The sequence below is a fragment of the Martes martes genome (genome assembly GCF_963455335.1).
Source record: "Martes martes genome assembly, chromosome: 2".
NCBI lineage: Eukaryota > Metazoa > Chordata > Mammalia > Carnivora > Mustelidae > Martes > Martes martes.
In genome coordinates this window covers 158,091,865-158,114,057 of record NC_137889.1, presented here as the reverse complement: position 1 = coordinate 158,114,057, position 22,193 = coordinate 158,091,865, and the positions used below count along the sequence as shown (strand labels likewise).

At 41.0% G+C, this 22,193-nt stretch overlaps 1 protein-coding gene across 1 annotated transcript; it reads right to left on the bottom strand.

Moving 5' to 3' along the window:
• Positions 1–5,001: 5,001 nt before the first annotated feature.
• On the bottom strand, positions 5,002–5,888 carry LOC308338348 (ubiquitin-ribosomal protein eS31 fusion protein-like; the record flags this gene model as incomplete). Its single annotated transcript, XM_080796361.1, has 2 exons — positions 5,002–5,502; positions 5,749–5,888. The coding sequence occupies 2 exons, from the start codon at positions 5,886–5,888 to the stop codon at positions 5,019–5,021; spliced, it is 624 nt and encodes a 207-aa protein (XP_080652487.1). The 3' UTR covers positions 5,002–5,018.
• Positions 5,889–22,193: the final 16,305 nt, after the last annotated feature.

Genomic DNA, 22,193 nt, shown 5'->3' with positions numbered 1-22,193 from the left:
GATTTCCCCCCTCCTTTTCATGAAGTAAGGAATGGAGTGTGATAATGGTAGTGGTTGGTTAGCCACAGCCAAATTTTGTCACATCACATGCTGAACTGTCTGATAATTTCATTGTCCCACTGAAAGACAGATTGAGACAGATTTCAAAAAAGCGCTTCATGGTGACCTGAAAGGTTATGTATTTGAAGATGGCCACAGAAGAGCAGACAGTGTATACCATTTTGTGTGAATTTGAAAAGTTTTTCTCTTAAATTGTGGGGGAAGCTGGAAAAAAAAGTGGCCAAATGCAGGGCTATTTTCTTTGCTAGAATAGTTGTTACTTTTTTCCTCTGGAAAATAAATAGGTTACTATCTACGTCTTTGTGTTTCTCTTCCTCAACTTTATTGTATGTCTTGTCAGTTTCACTCTTGTAGAATTATATTTGACAAGAAAAGGACTGGATTTTGAGTTGGCAAAAAATAAAAAAATAAAAATCACATGCCCCAGATACCCAAATAATATTTAGTGGCACCTTCATTCTTTGTGTTTCTTTATGGAAATATAATTTTTTCCTGAGTGGAAGTTTCTGGAAATAGATACCTGACTTCCCCTACAAACTGCTGCTTGACAGCTAATTTGGGGAGGATTACAGTACCCTCTTCTGAGGCTTTTGTAGCCTGGGGACTGTCCCCAAATGTAAACTCCATCTCCAAAGATAAATAGTATTGAGTCCTTTGGGATGGGCCGCCGTGGGTGTATCATGGCAGATCTTCTGTACTGGGAGCCAGTGGAGAGACATCAGATCAGTCTGGAGAATGCCTTACGTGAATTTGAAATGTCAACTATCTGAGCTCCTAATGGCCTGGAATCTTTAGTGGGATCCACAGGCCAAGATCTGAAGAGATACGATGTATAAGGCAGTAATGTGGACACCTCGGTGTCGCAAAATGAATGAATGGTAGGACCCGGTTTTCAACCCTGTGGCTTTTGCTTGAAACCACCTGACCTTTATGCTTCATTTCAGGTGTTCAGTCCCAGTCCATAGCTGCAGAAAGAATTTGGCTTGTGGAGTGTCAGAACAGAGACTAAGGAACTAGGCAGGGGCTGAGTCCTAAAAAAAAGTGGGTTTTAGGCTATGTCTTGGTCTTTGGACTTCTTCTTGGAAGCAATGCAGAGCTCTTTCCCCCCATAACTGTTTACCTATATCTTGCTTTGGATCACTTACTCTTTTTTTTTTTTTTTTCTGTTCTGCTTACATATCTTAAGAGAGATTTTGGATGATAAACTTTAGGTGACATCATCCCTTATCAAACAATAACACCTTCCCTTTTTTCCTAGAAATTGGAGGATCTGTATGGTTCCTTCAGCCCTTCCTATGCCCCTCACCAAGAGCTATAGCCCCTTTGCTTGACACTCCTCCCCCATGTTTATAGATCATATTTTGAAATTCACACTGAGCTGATCTATTTGACACGTACAGTTGTCAGGTATCTCTGTCAAGCCTAACCACATTTGTCTCAATATAACAAGACACAAATAGCTTTCTTTGTTTTCTTCCATGTTTATTTTTATTTATTTATTTTTTCTTCTACTTTTAGACCTTTCCTGGCTTCCACCTCGAGTCTCCCTTTTTTTCTCACACTGCCTGGCATCATTCTACTCTGGAACACAGCCTATGGGTCCCAGATTTCCTTCCTTCTCTTGGGGTCCTCATGGTGCAAGGTAGAGATCTTATGGCTAAAGAAGGCATTGTATAGGGTGGGTCCAGGTAGGGATTAAGAAAGAGTGTGAACTGCTCATTGCTCTATCCATAACTAGCTGACAATCTTAGACAAATTGATTTATATCTCTGGTCCTTGTATTTCTTATCTTTAAAATGGAGCAGTCCCTATAAGACTGGAACTGACTTCCATTAAACTGGGTCTCAGAGCCTTATCTTACTCGTGTCTCCCCGCAGAAGGAAAATCTAGAAGACCAAAAGAAGAATCCCTGAAGGGGGAGAAATGTACTGTTTTGGATTCATTTCATGGGCAAGTTCGACATTTGAAGATGATCCTTCTCACCCCAACATGTGTGTTAGTTTAAATACCAGCGCTTGTTTATACACATGTAGTCATGCAAGAATGAGTAAGGATGATAAAACTGGAGTGTGTTGCTAAGAGCAGCACGGCAGTCAATAGGATTGCAATGGTAATAACACCAATAGGTCTAGTTAAAGAGATGTCAATTGCACTTCATTTGAAAGTGAGTTCAAACCACAAAGGAGCAAGGTGGAATGAAGCACTGGGCTGCCTTATAGTAATCAGGTTTGATGCTGGCCTACGACTTTGGGATTCTAGTCTACATTTCCAAAAAATGCCTTCAGCTATCATGTTGTCTCCTACAGAGAAATGGAAATTCCACAAACTGGGAGGCATCCAGTGAACAGAAAGTTTTTCCTGCCATCAACACCAATAAATGCTTTATGGAAGATTTCTTTTGAAGGAATATATTTGTGGGTCTCACCCAGGCTGCACATTAGAATTACCTCAAGAGCTTTTATAGGCCCAGATAGTCGGGCTTCATCTCTAACCAATTAAATCCGAATTTCTGGGAGTGGGAATGCAGCAATCAGTATTTTAAAAAAAGCCTTTCAGGTTATTCCACTGTGTGGCCAAGGTTGAGAACCACTAGGTATAGACCTTGCTTCCCAAAGTGTGGGAATACTTTGAAGAGCTTATAAAAGACACAATTACTGACTCAAAATCCCAGGGGTTGGAGCTAGGGCATCTGTATTTTAAACAAATTCTCCAAGTGACCCTGACAACAACAAGAGTTGGAAGATAAATCCACTGGTAAACAAAGAGAAGAACTTTGGTGATAAATATCTTCCTCTGATGACACGAATAATTATAGTCTTAATGGCTTAGTGATAATTCTTATTAATGGTGATGTGTGCAGCTAGGCAGCCTTAGAGCAAAGACCAAGACTGACTTTAATTGTTGGGGGCTTCTGAGGGACCCTGCCTATATTCCTTACCAGAGTTTTGAATAAATTGAGAAATAAAGGAGTCAAAATGGATGCTATGTCTCATCTTTATTTCTACTGGAACTGACACTAGGCTTGGCCAAGAGAGGCAAATGGCCCATCACTATAACCCAGATAATCAATCTGGTCATCATAGGATGTTTTTAGACCCCACCGGTGCTTGTTGGAATAACTGGGAATGCCATTTTCTTGAGGGTATCTCATGCCCACAGTGAGAAGGATGGAGGTGAGCTGAACTCAACGTGCTCAGTTGTTCCTACCAAATTCAAGCAAATGAGTCATTCTACTGCCCCATCGTAGTGAGGAAAAGCAGCTATTTACTAGGGAGATCTTTCTCTTGTGGAAACTGGGAGAAGAGAATAGATGTTTCTTTGATTCATTAGGCAACGCTGTACGTTTTTTTTTGTTGTTGTTGTTTTGCCTCTTGCCCACGTTTTGTTCTCCCAGGTCTGGAGGATCCTGGAGTACTCAAACCAGGGTGGGGTTTGGATATCTGGAGCCTGAGCTGAGTTTGGGGCTAGGGGAAGGCAAATGTTCTTCCATCATTGGGATAATCAACCCTCTGTATTAAATCCCCACTGTTTAAGCTGCTAGAGTGATCTCTGCATGAGTGGACCATGACTGATAGAGCTGGTGTTTCATGTTTATCATCTTATTTCATCTTTGTTTTATCTTTGTTTTACTCTACGTCCATTTTATCTTTGTTTTACTCTACATCCATTTTACAGATGAGTCCATGAAGACATAAAAAGGTTAAATAATTAGCTTAATTGTTTCTAGAAGGATTGGAACCAAGAATTCAAACCCAGTTCTGGCTGAATGTGAAGTGGATGGTTTTCCCATTGTTTTGTGTTCCACTACTCTGCACAGAATGAAGAGCCAAGATAGGGATTTTCTCTTTTTGTTAAAGTTCTCATAAGAAGTTCCACTCTGAGAAGGTGCAGGAGGGTGACCAAGCACATCTGTTCCCTGCACACATCTCTAAACTCCTGCCCTTGTGCATTTCACTGTCTATAAACATCACACAATCACAGACCTTAGAGCTGGGAGGGCCTGAGCCAGATCATCTGGCCTGGCATCTTGCCTTCTGGCAGGCAATCGCTAATTATCTTTATTTTTCCAAATGAGACTGCTGAGCACTGAGAAGTTGTGTGACTCGCCCAAGATGACACAGGGAGGAAGGGATAGTGCAGGCTCAGGCCCTGGGATTCTGGGGGGGTGACTTCAGTTCTCTCCAAAAGAGCCGAAGAAGTCAATGAAAGACACGGCTGTGAGCTCGTTTTTCTGGGATCATTCCAGAAGAGTTACTCCTGTGCTTTTCATCAGCTTTCCCACCTAGCTCTGAAGGCAAGCAGTGGGAGAGCTGCTGACCGGGGAGTTTTCAGCCTCATCCACCCTCCTTCTGCCCTTGTCTTCCTCATCGTCCTTAATAATGGTGAACAGCCTTTTCCAGCCTGCCTCAGCTAGGAGTGCAAGGGAAGGACCTCGAAACCGTCCGATTCCATGGCACACAGGTCTGAAGAATGCCCAAGCTGAGTTGACAGCATGTGATGCAGAAGGCTGGGTCCCTCTGCCCCACTACCAGCTTTCCAATTCCTAACAGTCCCGCAGCCCAGCCAGAAGGAGCACATTATAGACGGATGTGCAAGAAATCATCTTGTCACTGACATGTGCAGTGTCAGACGACAGCAGATTCAAACACATGCTCTTAGTTCGCACAAGTGGGGTTGGGAGGATACTCTAATGTCCTCTGACAGCCATGGGGGAGGTTACAGACCCCTGACGACTCCACTCTGGCGCCAGCCCTCAGCTCTCCACACTCGTTCTCTTCCCTGCTTTATAGGCTGTGTCCTCCTCTTTGACTCCCTCTCTTTTATTTTATTAGTAGTATTTTATTTAACCTTCCTCTTCCTTCCTCTTTGTCCTGTTCTCAGTTCTCATTTTTTTATTTTTTCAGTTCTTTTTTTTTTTTTTTGTTAGTTCATGTCTTTTATTATTAACTCATATACAATCACTTGTCTTCTGGTTTGTTGAAGCAATAGGTCAGACAACATTTGCCACAGTAATGTCTGTTGAAATGGCTAGCCATAAAAACTCCAGCACCACACTCATGTGAAGGGCACTCCCGACGAAGGCGACTGATTTTGCCATTCTCATCCACCTTATAGTATTTCAGGACGGCCAGTTTAACCTTCTTTCTCTTATGCTTATTCCTCTTGGGAGTGGTATAAGACTTCTTCCTTTTCTTAACACCACCACGAAGTCTCAACACAAGATGAAGAGTGGACTCCTTTTGAATGTTGTCGTCAGACAAAGTATGTCCATCTTCCAGTTGCTTGCCAGCAAAGATCAGTCTCTGCTGATCAGGAGGAATTCCTTCCTTGTCCTGAATCTTGGCCTTTACATTTTCTATTGTATCCGAGGGTTCAACCTCGAGAGTGATGGTCTTCTCCGTAAGGGTTTTCAGAAAATCTGCATCCTGGCGGCGGTTCCACCTGAGGTTGAGGAAAAGGAAGAGAAGGGTCAGACGTGGGGACACAGAACAGTGCAGTGGATAGGCCACTAGCCGGAGAGACGCCCGAGAGCATATACTCCCATTTTTTCAGCTCTATGACCATTCATTTAGATATTGGCTTCACCTAAGCCCCAGTCTGCTGGACAGCTCTGCTGGAATGTGTGATCATTTTGTCAACGTATTACATCACCAAAGTTGACTCTTGCTGTGCTCCCCCCAAACCTACCTCTCCAGTGGTCTTTCCCGTCTCAGTGCATGGAAGCCCGTTTTCCATTTGTTCAGACCAAAAATTCTGGGGTCACCCTTGACCTCTCCCTTTCTATCAGACAGCATATGCAGTCCATTTGCCAATCTCATGGGACCCATTTTCAAAACATCCCCAGAATCCAATCCCTTCTTAGCACATTTCAGTTATCGCCTTGGTCCAAGTCTCTCAGCGGGATTATTAAAGTAGGCTTCAAACCTGCCTCCCTGCTTCTCTCCTTTCCCCTATGAACTGTTCTCATCACAGCAGCAGACCCTGTTAAAATTGGTTAGATCATGTCACCCTTCTCCGGACTCTCTTGGTTCCCCATTTCACTTGCAAGAGAGGCTTTGGTCTTTTTTTTTTTTTTTTTTTTAAGATTTTATTTTTTTATTTGACAGAGAGACAGCAAGAGAGGTAACACAAGTAGGGGGAGTGGGAGAGGGAGAAGCAGGCTTCCAGCTGAGCAGGGAACCCAATGCTGGAGCTCAATTCCAGAATCCTGGGATCATGACCTGAGCAGAAGTCAGATGCTTAACGACTGAACCATCCAAGTGCTACAGAAGGGCTTTGGTCTTAAGATGGTCTCCAAGTCCCTAGCCTCTCCACTCTGTCTCCGAGCTCATCAACTCTGCTCCATCCACACTGGCCTCCTTGCTCATCTTTCTTTCTTTCTTTCTTTCTTTCTTTCTTTCTTTCTTTCTTTCTTTCTTTCTCTTTCTTTCTTCCTTTTTTTTAAAGATTTAAGCCTGATGTGGGGCTCGATCCTAGGACCCTGGGATCATGACCTGAGCTGAAGGCAGAGGTTTTAACCCAGTGAGCCACCCAGGCGCCCCTTGCTCATCTTTCAGCATGCTCTGGACACTTCCACCCCAGGGCTTTTGCATAGACTATTTCCTCTCCCTTCCTCAGCTATAAGCATGGATCACCCTGTGGTCCTTTAAGTCTTTTCTCAGATGTCACCTTCTCAGTGAAGTCTTCCCTGAGCACTCCCTTTAAAGCTGCCTCTCTCTCACTGCCTGTCACTCTCATTCACTGGACTCTTGCATTTTTTCCACAGTACACATCACAGTCTCATGTTCTATATACTTCACTTATTTTTTTATTAGAGTCACTCATCTCTACTGCTCCTCCAACTTGCCCCATTCCCATCAGAATGTAAGCTCCCTGAGGGCATGGATTTTCATCTACTTTGTTCAGTGATTTATCTCCTTTGTTTAGACAATTGCCTGTCATGTAACGGATGCTTGGTAATTTTAGTTGAATGAATGAATGGATGAATGAAAGAATAAGGGACTGAATGGATTATCAAGCATCTACTGTGACCCAGGCATGGTATTAGCATTCAGACATATCTCCGTCATTTGTTCATTAATTTTTCCTTTAACATATACTCATTGAAGACCTGTAAGTGTGTGTGTCTTTGAGAATGTTCTAGGACATTCTCTTCACCCATTAACTTATTTCTCTTTCCATAGCTCTGTTTTTTTTTTTTTTTTTTTCCTACCTCCATATCAACCTCTGGATATCTTTCTCACTTTCAAGTACCTGCTCTGTTTCTACCAGTTATCTTCATCCTCCTCTTTCTGTGGAGCCCTGCTTCCTGGTGTGATGTGACAGACATTATACAGTCTGAGCAAGTCCCCTAACCTTCCACAGGGGTTTGGTTTGGCCTCAGGTGTCCTCCCAACCCACTGGATTCAGGAGTGGGTGGATGTACTCGATGATCGTGCTACTCTGGTCTTCCGTATCCCTGTCCCTACATAACCCCTACTGGAATGTAAGGAAAGGCTAAGGATTAAATTCTTAAGTTTCTGATTCTACAGCAAACAGTGCATTTAGGCGGCTTTCACTCCCATATTGTTTATGATATTTCTGCTCAGGATTTTATGCAATTGAGTCGCCGAGTAGCTATTCCCCCCACCCCCAAAAGAAGAAGAAATGTTAACACATGCATAATATTATAGTAACATTAACAAAACTCTAAGTGAAAGGAAGAAAAATATTACTTGTAAATCAAACTGCATTTGTCTACATTTCCTTTCCATTTTAGCCCCCAATCATACAAAATTTAATGTGGTTGTATTCTATATTTTCATGTTTTTATATAACCTCGATAGTTACTATTTTTAATGACTGCACACTACTGCATTTTCTTGATCATAAGATGCTACTGATTTTAAAATGCACCACTGCTTTCATAATGGCTTTTCAACGAAGAAAATAAATGCTACGTTGAATGCAAGATGTAGTCTATTTCCAGAAACGTGGAAAATTTAGCAAAAAAGTTCTCTTAAAATGGAGAAAAATAAAATAGTTCATAGTATGTATATTTATTTTACACTGGCATTTACTTTACATTTATATTTTCATAATTTACTACAAATAACCCTGCTAGGAAAGTCTTTGTGCCTATAGCTTTTATCTTTGAATTATTTCCTTGGCATAAATTTATAGGGATGCAAGTAAACATTTTTATAGTTTTGAAGCATATTGCCATGATGTTTTTCAAAAGGGTTAAAACATTTTAGCCTGTTACCTAGAATGCATGGTTGAGTATCTGTGCTTAATTACAGCCCTTCCAGCATTAGGTTTTATCATTTTTTTATCATTTGTCTTGTGCTAATTTTATATGTAGATGATTTATATTTGCATTGTTTTGATTATTTGAGAGATGGTATAAAATATATTAATAGAAAATTTGGTGATTGTCTAAACTCCTAGTAAAATGTGTAGTTATTGATAAGGTGGTATAAGATTATCTTATTTAGGTGACAGGGACTCAAATTTGTTCTTCAAAATTCTGGCCTTTGGCTGGGGTGGAGGACAAGATTCAATTAATAGAATCATTGAAAAAGAAAATCAATTTTTGTTTCTGAGAACAAATTTAATTAGACTTTTGTCATTTCCTAAGGACCTTTAAAGGAAGGTACTACGCTACAATCTAACCTTGGAATTTTAAAAAATCTCTGTTGGGAACTTTGATGCTGTTTGTTTGTGTTATAGAAGGTAAGGAATGCATCATTCCAACACTTGATAATAATAGCAATAAACATTTATATATAGCATTTACCATTTGCTGGACAGAGTTCCAATCACTTTCTATAGTCGTCAAATTCTCACAATGACCCCGTGGGATAGATATTATTATTATTTCCTTTGATGGATGAGGAAATTGAGACACAGAGAAGCTGATGTATCTAGTAAGGTAAAACACTGGGAAACAAAGCCAAGCAGTTTGGCTTTGAGCCTATTCTGTAAACCACATCAAAGTACTGCCTTCTGTGGGCATGACACACTGTAGGATAGACGGGAGGCTGGAGAAGTTGATGTACATGCTAGATCCTCTATGCTAACAGGCTCACTTTCCATTTCTAGGATGGGAGGGTGAGATTTATTCTCTTGCCAACTGAAAGCACATTTTCTAGCTGCCTCTGTTTTTTGACTCAAGTGCAGAGCCAAACACCCTGATGATGTCTTTTGCCCTTGGAGATGGTCCCTGCATCATACCCTTCTCTTATACCCCTTACCTTCCCTCCTGTGTTGTCAGTGGGCGTCTTTCAGTGAGGCAGATGTTTGAAACACAGGGACTTGCTAAAATTAATGTAAAACGTTCCAAATGCTGCAGCATCTGGGATGTTTCTAGAACATTTTATTTCTCTGCTGGACAGAATGGTGAACTTTGAGCCAAGAGAGGCCTTTTGTTTTTGAAACAAACAAATCATTTCAACTAGTTAATTTAATGACAACTATTCCATTTCTCTTCAAAGCTTATCATTTTATGCCTTTCCTCTGTGCTTTTATGTCATATGCAAATACCACCTCTGTGCTTGGTTGTCAAGAATTAGTAATATGTCTTATTTATACGAAATTTTTTTTCTTGTTTGGAAGATAATTTGGCCCAGTGATTAAGAGCACAGGTTTTAGAGTCAGAAAGACCTGGATGAAATCCTAGTTCTGCCCTCTCTCTTTCTGTGACCTTAGACAAGTTGTCTAATTTCCTCAGATAGGAAATCAAGATAATACTATCCTGCCTCCTTAGGTTTGCAGTAAAGATTAAATAAAATTAATGAGCTAATGCTTATAAAGTGCACAGTTAGTATATGGTACATATTGTGTTCAATAAATTAACTCTGATAATGTATATGTAATACAATTTTAATAAAAGGTAATAAAATTTTAAGTGTAGTCCAAACTTGGAACTCTTTTGGGAAGTGTTTCATTATTTTCTTATTTCTCTTTCTCTAAATGAATAACTCCCAGCCTCTCTCATTGTTTAATTTTCTGATCCCTCCACTCCAAATATTTTCTCTAAAAAATAGGATGAATTAAGATTTATTTTGTGGAACATTTAAAAAAATTTTTTAAATAATGCCACAGGGTTTTTTGTTGTTGTTGTCATTGTTTTTTTTTGTTGTTTTTGTTGTTGTTTGTTTGTTTGTTTGTTTGTTTTTTTGGTGAGCATTCGAGATATCTGCCCCTTGCCCACCGTCTAGAGGTAGGATATGGTATTTCTTTTAGTGGTTTTACTTCTAAGGAGTGAAATTTTCAAATTTCATGTTGAAAATGGTCTGAAGAGAAAAAACACTTCTCCTTGAAGGTGGGACCCCATTACCTGATGTTATCATCAGGAAGGGCCCCTCAACAGGAGAAATGGGTGGTGGATGTGTGAGTCCAGGAGTGTGGCAATGGCCTTTGTGTTTGTTCATGTCTAATGGCCTCCAGTGCTGGGTCCAAGGTACCACTCACAGAGCATCAAGTACCCAAACGTCATCCCCACCCTTGCATTTTTAACCAGCCTCAAGGGCATCCATATTTGGGGGATGGGAGATGTGCCTCTGGAGGCCAGCCAATGGCTACAGGTATTTAGTGAAAAAGGTAAGTTGAGGGAATGTTGGAGATAATTCATTGTTTGTTAACTAAGCAGAACTCTTCTCTCAAGGCTTTATCTTGATGGTGATTCTCATGGGGTAGAGGCAGTGATGCAGGTGATGATGGAAAAATGACTCCATCGCTTAACAATTCAGGGGAAGCCCAGTATGATGAAGGGGATAACTTGGTTGCTGTTGTTGATGAAATTCTGCCTGGGATCCCAGCCTGAAGACATTGGTCTGGCAGCTGCTTTTGGTGTTAGTGAGAGATTCTGAATGACCGCTGCCAGATAACAAGTGTTCAGAGCATGCTGGCCCAGGTGTGACTACCCCTGGTGGTGTGTTGGCACCTGCAAGAAAGCATAGCAGTTTCCCTGGCTCCATTTCCAAGGGTCATGGGGCCATGAAACATCTCCAGGTCATTTGGCATGGTACCATTCACCCTTTATGCTCACTTTCCTGCCATCCCTACTTCTGAATCAGCTGACAGTTTGAACTCTAAGGAGAACATTAGTACCCCTCTTTTACTCTACCTAATGTGCAACACAGTTGTTTTAACTGGAAGAGGACTGTGCTCTTCATCTTGGACTTGGCTATTGTCTCAGAAAAGGATGGACCTTATGCATATGCATCTCAGCCAAAGTGGGGGCTCCAGGTAGACAACAGGGCAAGTCATTAGGGCCCCCATCTGGAAGGGACACAAAAATAGCACTGAGAGTGAAAGGAAGACAGTGTCAAATTTATCAGAACTCCACTCAGGGCAGAGACAAAACTGGTTTGTCATGATTGTGCTGCTCGGGGTGGGAGACTGATCACCTTAAGAGGCACACTTGGTAATGAAGGGTGCTTCCTGAATTACCTTCTATGGAGGATACAAGTTTTTAACTGGGTTTGCTGAGTAGGATGTGGATGTTTGGGCCAGGGCATAGTTGCTGCGGACCTTACAGAGAAGATGGATTACTACCACCTCTTCTAACCTTCCTTCTAAAGCTCTCAGCTGCTCTACTTAACTAACATTTTAATGTCTTTGGGAAAAGAAGACAAGTTGTAAGTTTGCTTAGGGCACCCACATGACTTGGCCCAGCCCTTCATCCTGGCTGGCAGAGGTGACAGGAGCCATCTTCACTCCTTCCTGGCTGCCTCCTTGAGTCACTGCTCATCACCTGCCAGCTTCAGTACCCTCCAAAGTGTGAAGAAACTTGTCTGCATGGTTTTGTCCCAGATTTTCCAAATTCATCTGGAATTTCCTTCTCCTGTGATAACCAGGACTCTTGTCTTTTGTGTACCAGGCTTTGTAAAGAGTCTGGTCTAGCTGTTGTATCTGGTGTTCCTTAATTCTCAGAGCCGATAGTGTATACCATTATTTTATTTTCCTGACAAGCATTTATTGAGTACTTGTTATATGTTAGTTGCCATTGTATGCCCTACCAACATTTCAGATTCAACAAGTCTCTGGATAAATCTATACCCAATACTCTGGAAAACTTGCTTTTCTTAATTTTCTAAGTTTCTATGAATGACACCAGCATTCTTTCCCTGGCACTCAAGATTAAAACCTTAGGGTAGTCATTAGTGCCTTCCTTTTTTGATGATGTCACTTACTTTAACAATTTTTAAAAACTTTTGTTATTTTTATAGAAACATTATACATTTTTCCTAGAAATATTAGAATATACACTGCCTAAAAGTGGGAAAAAAATTACTTGCTGTTTCAAAACAGTAGCCAAAACCTGATGTTTCTGCCTTCCTATGTTCTGTCTCTATCTTTTTTGAGATTTTACTTATTTGAGATTTACTTATTTGAGAGAGAGAAAGAGAGAGAGAGAGCACAAGCAGGGGGAGGGAGAAGGAGAAAATCAGGCTTCCCACTGAGCAGGAAGCCTGAGGTGGGGCTCTATCCCAGGACCCTGAGTATATGATCTGACCTGAAAGCAGATGCTTAACCATATGAGCCACCCAGGTGCCCCATATGTTCTCTTGTATTAAGGCTTCTTCTCTTGTCTGCACGGCCACCATCCAGTACCCTCTCATATCTGAATGATGGCAAACTAACCAGGTACCTACAGCTCTCCACATTCTAGTGTCCAAGGGACCCACTTCTGTGAAGGTGTAGAATGTTCAATAGAAGACTACATGAGCAAGAATGAAACTTAGCTTCTTACATTTTCTCAATAAACTTAAAAAAAAAGATTTTTAAATTTTATTTTGGAGAGAGAGAGTATGAGTGGGAAGAGAGAAGAGTGGGAAGAAAGAGAGAATCCCAAGCAGACTCCCTAGTGAGTACAGAGCCCAACATGAGGGTCAGTCCCATGATCCTGAAATCAACCTGAGCTGAAATTAAAAGTCTGATGCTCAACTAACTGAGCCACCCAAGCTCCCCTTTCTCAACTATATTATATATATATATATATATATATATTTTTTTTTTAGGATTTTATTTATTTATTTGAGAGAGAGAGAGTAAGAGAGAAAGATCATGAGCAGGAGGGAAGAGCAGAAGGAGAGGCAGACTTCCCACTGAGCAGGACACCTGATGTGGGGCTTGATTCCAGAACCCTGGGATCATGACCTGAGCCAAAGGTAGATGCTTGACCCACTGAGCCACCTCGGTGCCCCAACAAACTTAATACTTCCTTTGCACCTCTAATAGTTATTGTAGGGTTGTAGTTCTTAAGTCTATTCAAGGATCTACTTCTTATGAACATGAATTTACTGTTGGAGTTTTGCTTGAGATCTCTAAGAAAAAATACCTATGGGACAATAAACTCTTTATTTTTGTGGATCTGTAATTTATGCTGCTCCCTGCTTCGACATATCTCATGCATATATGCACACATTACCTCCATTGCAGACTCTGTGTTGTGGAGCCCTAATGCTGAGGACCTACTACGTGTCAGGCACTTTGTGTATGCTATCACTTGTGTGGTCTTCACAATACTAGTAGTTATATTTTTTAGTTCTGTTTTAAGATAAGGAATACACAAAGACTTTAAACGATGTACCCAAGATTACAGTTTCAAAACCACGTCTTGATGATCAGTTAAATTCTCCCTTCTTAGGGAGAGTCTTGAGAGATCAGAAAATCCAAGGGGCACTTCCTAACTTAATCCCTTTCTGGTAAGATGCACTTTCTACCCATTTTCTGGGAATAAGACTTGTCTGTAGATTCTATAAACTGTCCTTTTAAATCTACTCCAATATTTAAATAAAGGAGAAGCTGGGACTCATGAATTTTTTTGTTTTAAAGCTATGTTTCATGGAAGAAACAATTTGGACCAGGAAAACACAAAACAAAACAAAACCGAAAGGCAAAAAAATTCCCAGTGGATCTTTTCAACTATCAGAGAACCTCATTATCTCCTCCCCAAAAAAGCTGATTCTGAGTGAGTCAGCTCCATGATGTACCATCATCTTATAAGAAGGGAGCTGCAAAATGGATGGGTCTGTGCTGTGAGGTTGTTCCACACAGTAGGGAGGTCTGGTCAGACTGGATAAGTAATACCTGCCTCAAATACACTTGGTGAAAATACCTGATTACAAATTTAAGTAGGAGTGAGGAAAAAGTTGATTGAGTTGTACCCATTCCCAGCACCCATCCCCATGTCTAGGATATATGTTTCTCTTAACCTTTTCTAGCCTGAGACAGGCTACAAGGACAAGTAAGATGTAGGCTTTGCCCTTTTTCATAGAAAGTGTATTCTCTCACACACATATCCCAATGTATGATAATCAATTTGCTTAGTACAGTAAGTCCTCAATTTATGTTTCTTATTTTAATTCAATGTGGATGCTTTCCCACTGTGGCCATCTTGGTCTGCACCTATAGGAGGGAGAAACATGGGTGTTCGTGTGGTATTATGGTATTATTTCATTTTCCTTCTCACCTCTTCTCTACCAAACCCAAGTTTGTCTGAAAACTTCTTCTTTCACATCTCCTTTTCTTTCTCTAATAAGTGCAGTATTATTTTAAAGTTGCATGTAAATTCCTTTAAGAAGATAGCAAACCTCCATTGATAAAAAAGTGAACTCAAGTACAACGAGATTAAGTAACTGGCCATTAGCAAAGATAAGATTCACTATTAGGATTGTCTGATTCCAAATACTTTGTTTTTCCTCTCTCAAGAAGGATCATAGTAAATTCTTCTAAAAATCATTTCATGAGGACGGTAAATCATGACTTTTGTCAGTGAAGTTCAGCTTGGGTCTTCCTAAACTGATCAGATACCAGCATTCTCCATGTTCCAGGTACCAGTATGCACATTCCCTTCTCTCTCTGTGTGGTTCTCTGTTGCCACATGACACACGAGCTGACAACATGCTAGTGGGTCTGAAGGCTTTCATTTGTTTATAGCCTGGATATATTTCCATAGATAGCCTGGACATATCCTAGGGAAACTGACCCCTTTCTTCCCAGACTAGAGCCAGTACCTCTGGGGAGGAGAACCAGGGTGATGTTTCTTTAGCCTTGCGCTCTCAGATTTGCTATGAACAGAAGGTGCATTTCGAGCTCTCTGTAATGAGTGGGATTCTTTTTTTCTACTGGATCTTTGGTGTGAAACCATGCACTTGAAGACCCATGACTCAGAGCCATTCAAGTACGTTGCATACGAAGAGCGAGGGGCAGCATTCCTTGTGTGTACATATCTACTGAGTACCCTGACTCTCTAGTGTGATATCTGTCATTTAGATACTTTGCCGTTTTCCCCCTCTGCTCTCAGGAAATGCTTTGCTTTTCTGCCTTCAAAACTTTACTTTCTTCTGTGTGAGGATTTCAATGATGGCAGGAGAATGAAAGGTTTGTTTTTCTATTGCTTACGCTCTCTCCCCTTAGCACTCTTGCTTCCTGTTCTGTGGCAGACAGGAATGGCCTCCACACACACCACAGGCAGTCTAGAAGGTTTGGAGGGCAAGTATTGAGGGGGCAGCATACCCTAGTCAAGGGAGCAATTGTGGAAGAGTCTGGGGTTCTTTGTCTTCACCATTGTGTACCTATCCGTCGGGGGCCATCTTCTCCCTCTCCTCTCTCACGTGGTAATAGTACCCATCCCTTAGGCTTTTATGGTCTCCTCCTCCTCTCTGTTGCTAAAATCCTCCAGAGGCCCTTTAGAAAACCCTATTCTGTAATTCTTCCCACTCAACTTTAATACACAGGGCAAGGTTGTAAAGGCATGTGTAAAACCCCGCCCACTCCAGCTTCCCTAAATCCTTAGAAAAATAACGTGAAATAATGCTGTTGTTTTCGGGGGAGCATGTCATTTGTTTTACCGGTCTGTAGTTGATTAATTTGCAAATGATATTCCCAATAAAGTGCTTAGAAGTAGATAATTACAACTATATTAACAGTTCCCGGGGAAGCAGATGGTATTCTGAGGAGCTGCCATGTAGCATTAGTGCTGATGCTCCACTGTAATGTACCATCTACCCCAGAAAACCACAAACAACAAGCGCAAATCCTGCTGATATTCCAGATTGGGAGGAAATTGTGCTTTTGCCTCACATTCCATTCTTATCGGAATTTTTATGTGTGTTTTCTTGATCGCTACAGTGCTCAGTGAACTGGTACATTTTATGTTGAGTCCCATAACTCTCCAACTGTAATTCTGAATTAGCCCCATATTAAGCCTGCACGAAGCAAGTTTTTAAACTGTTCATCAGTGTTCCTCCTACCACGCCAGATATTTTTAAGAGTAGATTATCTCTGTACAAACATATAATTTCAATTTCCTAAATTACCTGAGCCAACATGCCATGTTAGATAATCAATTAAGAATTTTTGGATGCAGAGGAATCTTTTCCTTGTTCTTTCTTTCTCTGTGACATACACACATACACACGTTCACGTGTGCACACACACAAGTACACGTGCATGTGCATACACACTCTTGTCAAGTTAGCAGTCAAGTAAGCTACCTGATAAAAAGGGATAATTTTTCAGCTTATAGCTCTCAGGAGAAAAGTGACAATGTCATGCATTCCCATCTGTACATCTACACACTGGGAGCTGTCCCTCTTGAGTAAGCTGGAGTTATATGTGTTAATACACAACAGGGAATGGGAGTTAGTCAAATATTCATTTGTGTTCTGGTCAGCCAAAGACTGTGGGGCCATGGAGAAAAATCCATGGGTCACAAAGAACAGGATGTAAATATGACCTGGAGCCTCTTTTGTGACCATTGCTTGATCTTTGCTGTAGGTCAGGCTGGCAGTAGGCGTCCAGCAAGGACTAGCCTCATCATATCAGGGATCTACCTTCAGTTGTCATTATTGCTGAGTCACTGCTGGCCTGGGGAGGCTCTGGCCTGGAGAGGCTCTGCACTGGCAGTAGACCTGGAATGAGCACTCTTTTACTTGCCCAAGTTTATAATCATTTCTGCGAAGAGAGTAGGAGAGGATGGATGGTGACCATTGTTTTCTCTGCTTTCCTTGGGTGAGAATGGGCTGGGAGAATATGTGTGGGTTGCTGCGTGCTTTGTGCTGATTTAAAGCTGTCTCAGAGCATATGCTCACTGGCTTTTCTAGAGTAGGCCTTGTGGTTCTTGCTGGGGGCTTACACATTAGGGGGCTTAGTTGGATATGCAAGTAGGCTCCAGGACTCCCAATGAGTGGCCCAATTATCACCATAAGCCTTTTTACTGTTGATGTACACTTGAAGGTTTTAGTTTCAGCTGCCATTTTTGGGGAGAGCACCAGGCACTGTGAGAAATACTTTGAATATATCATCCCATTTAATTCTTACAATATGCTATAAAACAGACAATGGCTGCATTTTACCAAAGAAGAAATACAGTTTCAGAGATGTTAATAAACTTGTCCAAGGTCACAGAGCTAATAAGTGTCAGAGTTGAGATTGGAACTCTAATCTGCCTGTTACCAAAGCTTAGTCTCTTAACTGTGACATTATTCATCATAGTTGTTTTATGAAATTAATTAGGTGAGCTTAAAAAAATCACCTAGAATGTTTTTATAGTTCTGTGCAGGTGCATGGTTAAGGGAACAATGCACATCTTTGATTTCCATTGGCTGTGCTCAAGGATCAAGGAAGTAGAATATGGAAAGGCGTGAGGGGTGGATTGGCTTGAATGGAGGTTGGGGTTGGGTGGGGAAAGGTCTTGAGAGTCATATGGTATGGTTTGGGCAGCATCCTGCAGGTGATAGAGAAGCTGTGGGTGTTTAGGCAAGTGAGTCCCATGATCAGATGAGAATTTTAGAAAGGGTTTAGAAAGAGGATGCTTCTGGAAAAGGTGGGGCAGTAGGCAGGCTATCTAGTTAGGAAGGCTTTGGAACATTCCTTTGAGTAATGTAAGGGTGCTGGCTGGCGTAGGTGATGAAACAGTGGGGGGTAGCACCATGGAGGTAGAATATGCCAGCATAAGAATGATAATAGCTAATATTTATTGTACTATGACTGTGTACTGATCATTGTCATAAGCATTAATAAGGAATGTATGAACTCATTTAATCTTCCTGACATCCCTGTGAAGTAAGCTGTATTATTTCCCCCATGTTATAGAGGAGAAGATGCAGAGATAAAGAGTGCCCATGGTGACATCATTTATAAGTGGCTGAGCTGGATTCCATCTCTGGTCTTCTCACCCCAGATCCTGAGACCTGGCTAGCATGGCATCAGAACCTGCACTGAGGTGGTACAGGGTCCAACACATCTTTCCTTAGATGTGCAGCGGTAGGGACACATCTAGCTTCTACCTAGGAAAAAATGCATGGAGGGCATGTGGCAAGGTAATTGGCATTAGCGGGTATGACTGTATCTGTTTGTGTCCCTTTCTGTATCCTGGCAGCTCTTTCAAGGCTGTACTTAGGGGAGAAACATTCAGCTTTCTTTCTGTTTATCTCACTTAGGTAGAAAATACCTCCTCTATTGTTGTCTTTAGTGAAATTGAGATCAGAAACCTGGGTTCAAGACTGTCTCTGTAACTTATAAAAACGTATTTTAGGACATATGACGTCCGGTCTCTGATTTTCAGGCTTCTGCTGGTTAAAGTGAAAATGATAATATTCATTCATCTAGTCATGCTGTCAATAAATGGATAGTGAGCCCCCAGTATGAGCCATGTATCTACTAAGGGACATAGTGGGATAGCAAGATATGAAAAAGTCACAGTGTGTGCTCTTAAGGAGTTCAGAATCTTCCTTCTGATATGAGTATGTAAATAAGCAATTGTAATTCAAGGAGATAATATTCATGACAGCTTTAAAAAAATCTGAAGTGCTTTAAATGCTATGCTCTTATTATTATTGACTCTATTAGGGGGAGTGAGAAGAGAAAGTCAGAAAATGCCAGAAAAATCTGGGTCGGGGTTGTGCTCCCTGCATCTCCAAGGCTCCCACTGGGAGAGGTTCCAAGAGTACAGGCCCCTCCAAGGAGGGCTCCATGGCTCCCGCCTGCTTTTGACCTTTGTGGAGAGTGCTTGCGTGAACACACTTCATTTTCAAAAGTTTAAAAATACGCACTTGGAATTGGAGATGATCAAGCATGAATCCCAGACCATAAGTGTGTGGGAGAATTGTGCTGATCTGGGGGGTATGCAGGGCCACGTGCTCATGTGATTTGACGTCAGCACCGTCCAGCAGGCACATAGCGTCTGTGCCCCTCTGCATGGTCAGTCTGTGATGCAATGTGTTTTCATAGCCTGTGAATCAGTTCCCTCTAGGAAAAGAAACACACACACACACACACACACACACACGCACACACCCATACCCATGCTGATTAGCTGGATACACCACTGTTGAAATGCCTGATTTTGCAATATTTAAGCACTTTCTCAGCTAAGATAGTGAAATAGGGTAAGCAGAAAATAAAAAGCCACATGTACTTATTAGAATCAAGCCCTTTCCGTTTTGAATATTGACCTTTGAGTTTCCAAATTGGGCAAGGGAGTAATTATCAGGAATACCTTGATAAAAGGTTGGATGATTACAATTTAGGAAAACAACTTTATATTTATAAATCCTTTGTATTTGGGGAGCTTTTCATATCAATTATCTAATTTAATCCTTCATGGCACATCTGCAAAGTAGATGGAATATTCATAATTAGATTATAGATGAAGACACTTAGGGTGGAGAACTTTTGACCTGTCCAAGGCTCTTACACCAAAGACAAAGGGGAGAAGGAAGAGGGTAAAAGAAAGGAATAAGGAATACATGTGGAGTGCCTACAATGTGCCTGGAGCTTAATACACAATTGAATTTATTTTTTCACACAATTCTGAGAGATGTGGGTGTGGTGAGTATTCTCACTCCCATTTCACAAACAGTTAAACCAAGGTGCTGTACATTTAATAATGAGAGGCTGAGTTGGGGGTTCATGCCCAGATCTCCTTGATTCCAAATCTGTAGTTCTTTCTCCACATTTCCAACCGTCTTTGATTATGCGCTCTTACCAGTGAACTGTTCTGAGCATTTACCTCCAATAAGTGTGTATTTATTTATATACAAATTATTTGCATGTACTACTGTACTACTTTATGAACATTATAAAACATACGCAGGAAATAAAAACATAAAGATGTGTACATATGATCAGAACACATACGGTTTTCTTTCTGCACCCAATTTTGAAACAGCCAACCGGGCTATGCATCTTTCTTGGCAAGTGAGGAGCACAAAGTTCAATCTATGGCTTGTTTTCTTAGAAAAATCCACTAGACAGTATAGGGATACTTTAGGGAAGGATTTCTCAACAATGGCACTATTGGCATTTTGGACCAGATACTTTTTCCTTGTGAGGAGCTGTACATTGTAGGATATTCAGCGGCCTCCCCGGCCTTCATCCACTAGATACCGGTAGCAACCTCTCCCTGGTCTGACAACCAAAAATGTCTACAGACATTGCCAAATGTTCCCTCTTGGAAGTGCTGCAGAGAAATCACCTCTAGTTGAGAACTACTATTTTAGGATAATCAGTAGGGATGGTCTCCTCTTGCTAAGGCCCAAAGAAGAAGGGATCAGGCAGCCCCAGTTTGGAAGATGTTTTTCCTTGCCTATTGAAATTCATCAGGAGGACCCTTGGGCTTGGTTCCAACCTGTATCCGGCAATTCCTCAGGCTGGCCCACTAGAACAGAGGTCCAGCTGTTCAGTGATGATATCAGCCCTTGGAAGTCTTCTGTCCCTATGCTTATCACATCTAATTTTAACATCTTGCGCTTCACTGCCAATGGACTTTGACAAAGCCCAGTGTGGAAGACTATGGTGACCCAGCATGGTGTATGATATGGCATGGTGGTTAAGAACATGGGCTCTAGAATCAGGTAGACCTGTATTTGAATCTCTGTTCTGCCATTTTTATCTGTGACTTTGGACAATTCCTTTGTCTTCCCTAAGTCTTTGTCTTCCCTGGTCACAATAAGTCATAAAAGGGAGGAGAATACTTGTGATATAGTGTTGCAGTTTTGAGTACGATGACTGTTACTGGCTCTTAAAAAGTAATAGTTATTATCTTGATTATGATAATGCTTCTATAAAACACTGAGACTCATGCCTTACTCATAGTAAGCTTTCAATGACTGATACATATTATCATAACGTATAATATAAACATGGATTTCCAAGCTTTGTGCATTTGGTTACAGATTTCCATGAAATAGGGATGGGACCTATCTTATTCATCACTTGATCCCTATTGCCTAGTTCAGCCAGTCTGTACTAAATCATCAGTTACTGTTGGTTGTGAATCCATGAATGCATGCCTTCGTCCCTCTAAGCCAGCAAAAATTGAGATCACTCTCTCTTTCGGGTTGCTTTAATATCACACAAAATGGCCCTGGCTGATGCTCCCTGAAGTTCTCCTGCCCACCCTGTGTGGCTTCTTGTGAATAAATATATTTGGTTCTACATGGAAGGAAGAGAAGGAGGGAAGGCAATGCAAACTTTTCTTCCTTATGACTTGAATCTCAAGGAGAGGGAATTCTTCATAATTCTATCTCGTCAATGGAAATGCAGGAACTTAATTATCTGGATTGTCTAATTGTTCCTTTGGATTTGACTGAGATGCTTCTTGTCATGGTATTTTCCTGAACTCCATTTCATAATGCAGGTTTGCTTATCAGATTTCAGGTTTTTGATTTATTCTTTGTTTCCTCTGGCTAGTTTTAGAAAAATTAGAACTCTTTGTGGTTTGAGGGAAAAAAAAGATAACTTATAAGGCTGAGGACAGTTTTTTTATTGGAAATACATCAAAAATCATCAATAAATCAGGCATAACAATGCTTGATAAAGTTAGGAGAAAATTGATTGCAGCAGCAATAGCTGATTTAAACTAATGCCTGGTTGCATCATTACTCAAACCAATACAGGAGCTACATCAGTTTTAATTTCTGTCTTGTTTAAAAATGAGCAAGTTTCTTTTCAGCAAATGACTGTTGATGATCTGTATCTTTACATTATAAAGGAGAAAATTTTCCCACCATTTCCTGACTTGTTGGTGTTGTATGTTCTTCAAATTTTCAGCACCTCACACCTATAATTTTCAGAATATGTTTTATAAAAGCAGAATTAGCAATATGGGCTTGTTTTTGTGTTTGGATGGCTATAAG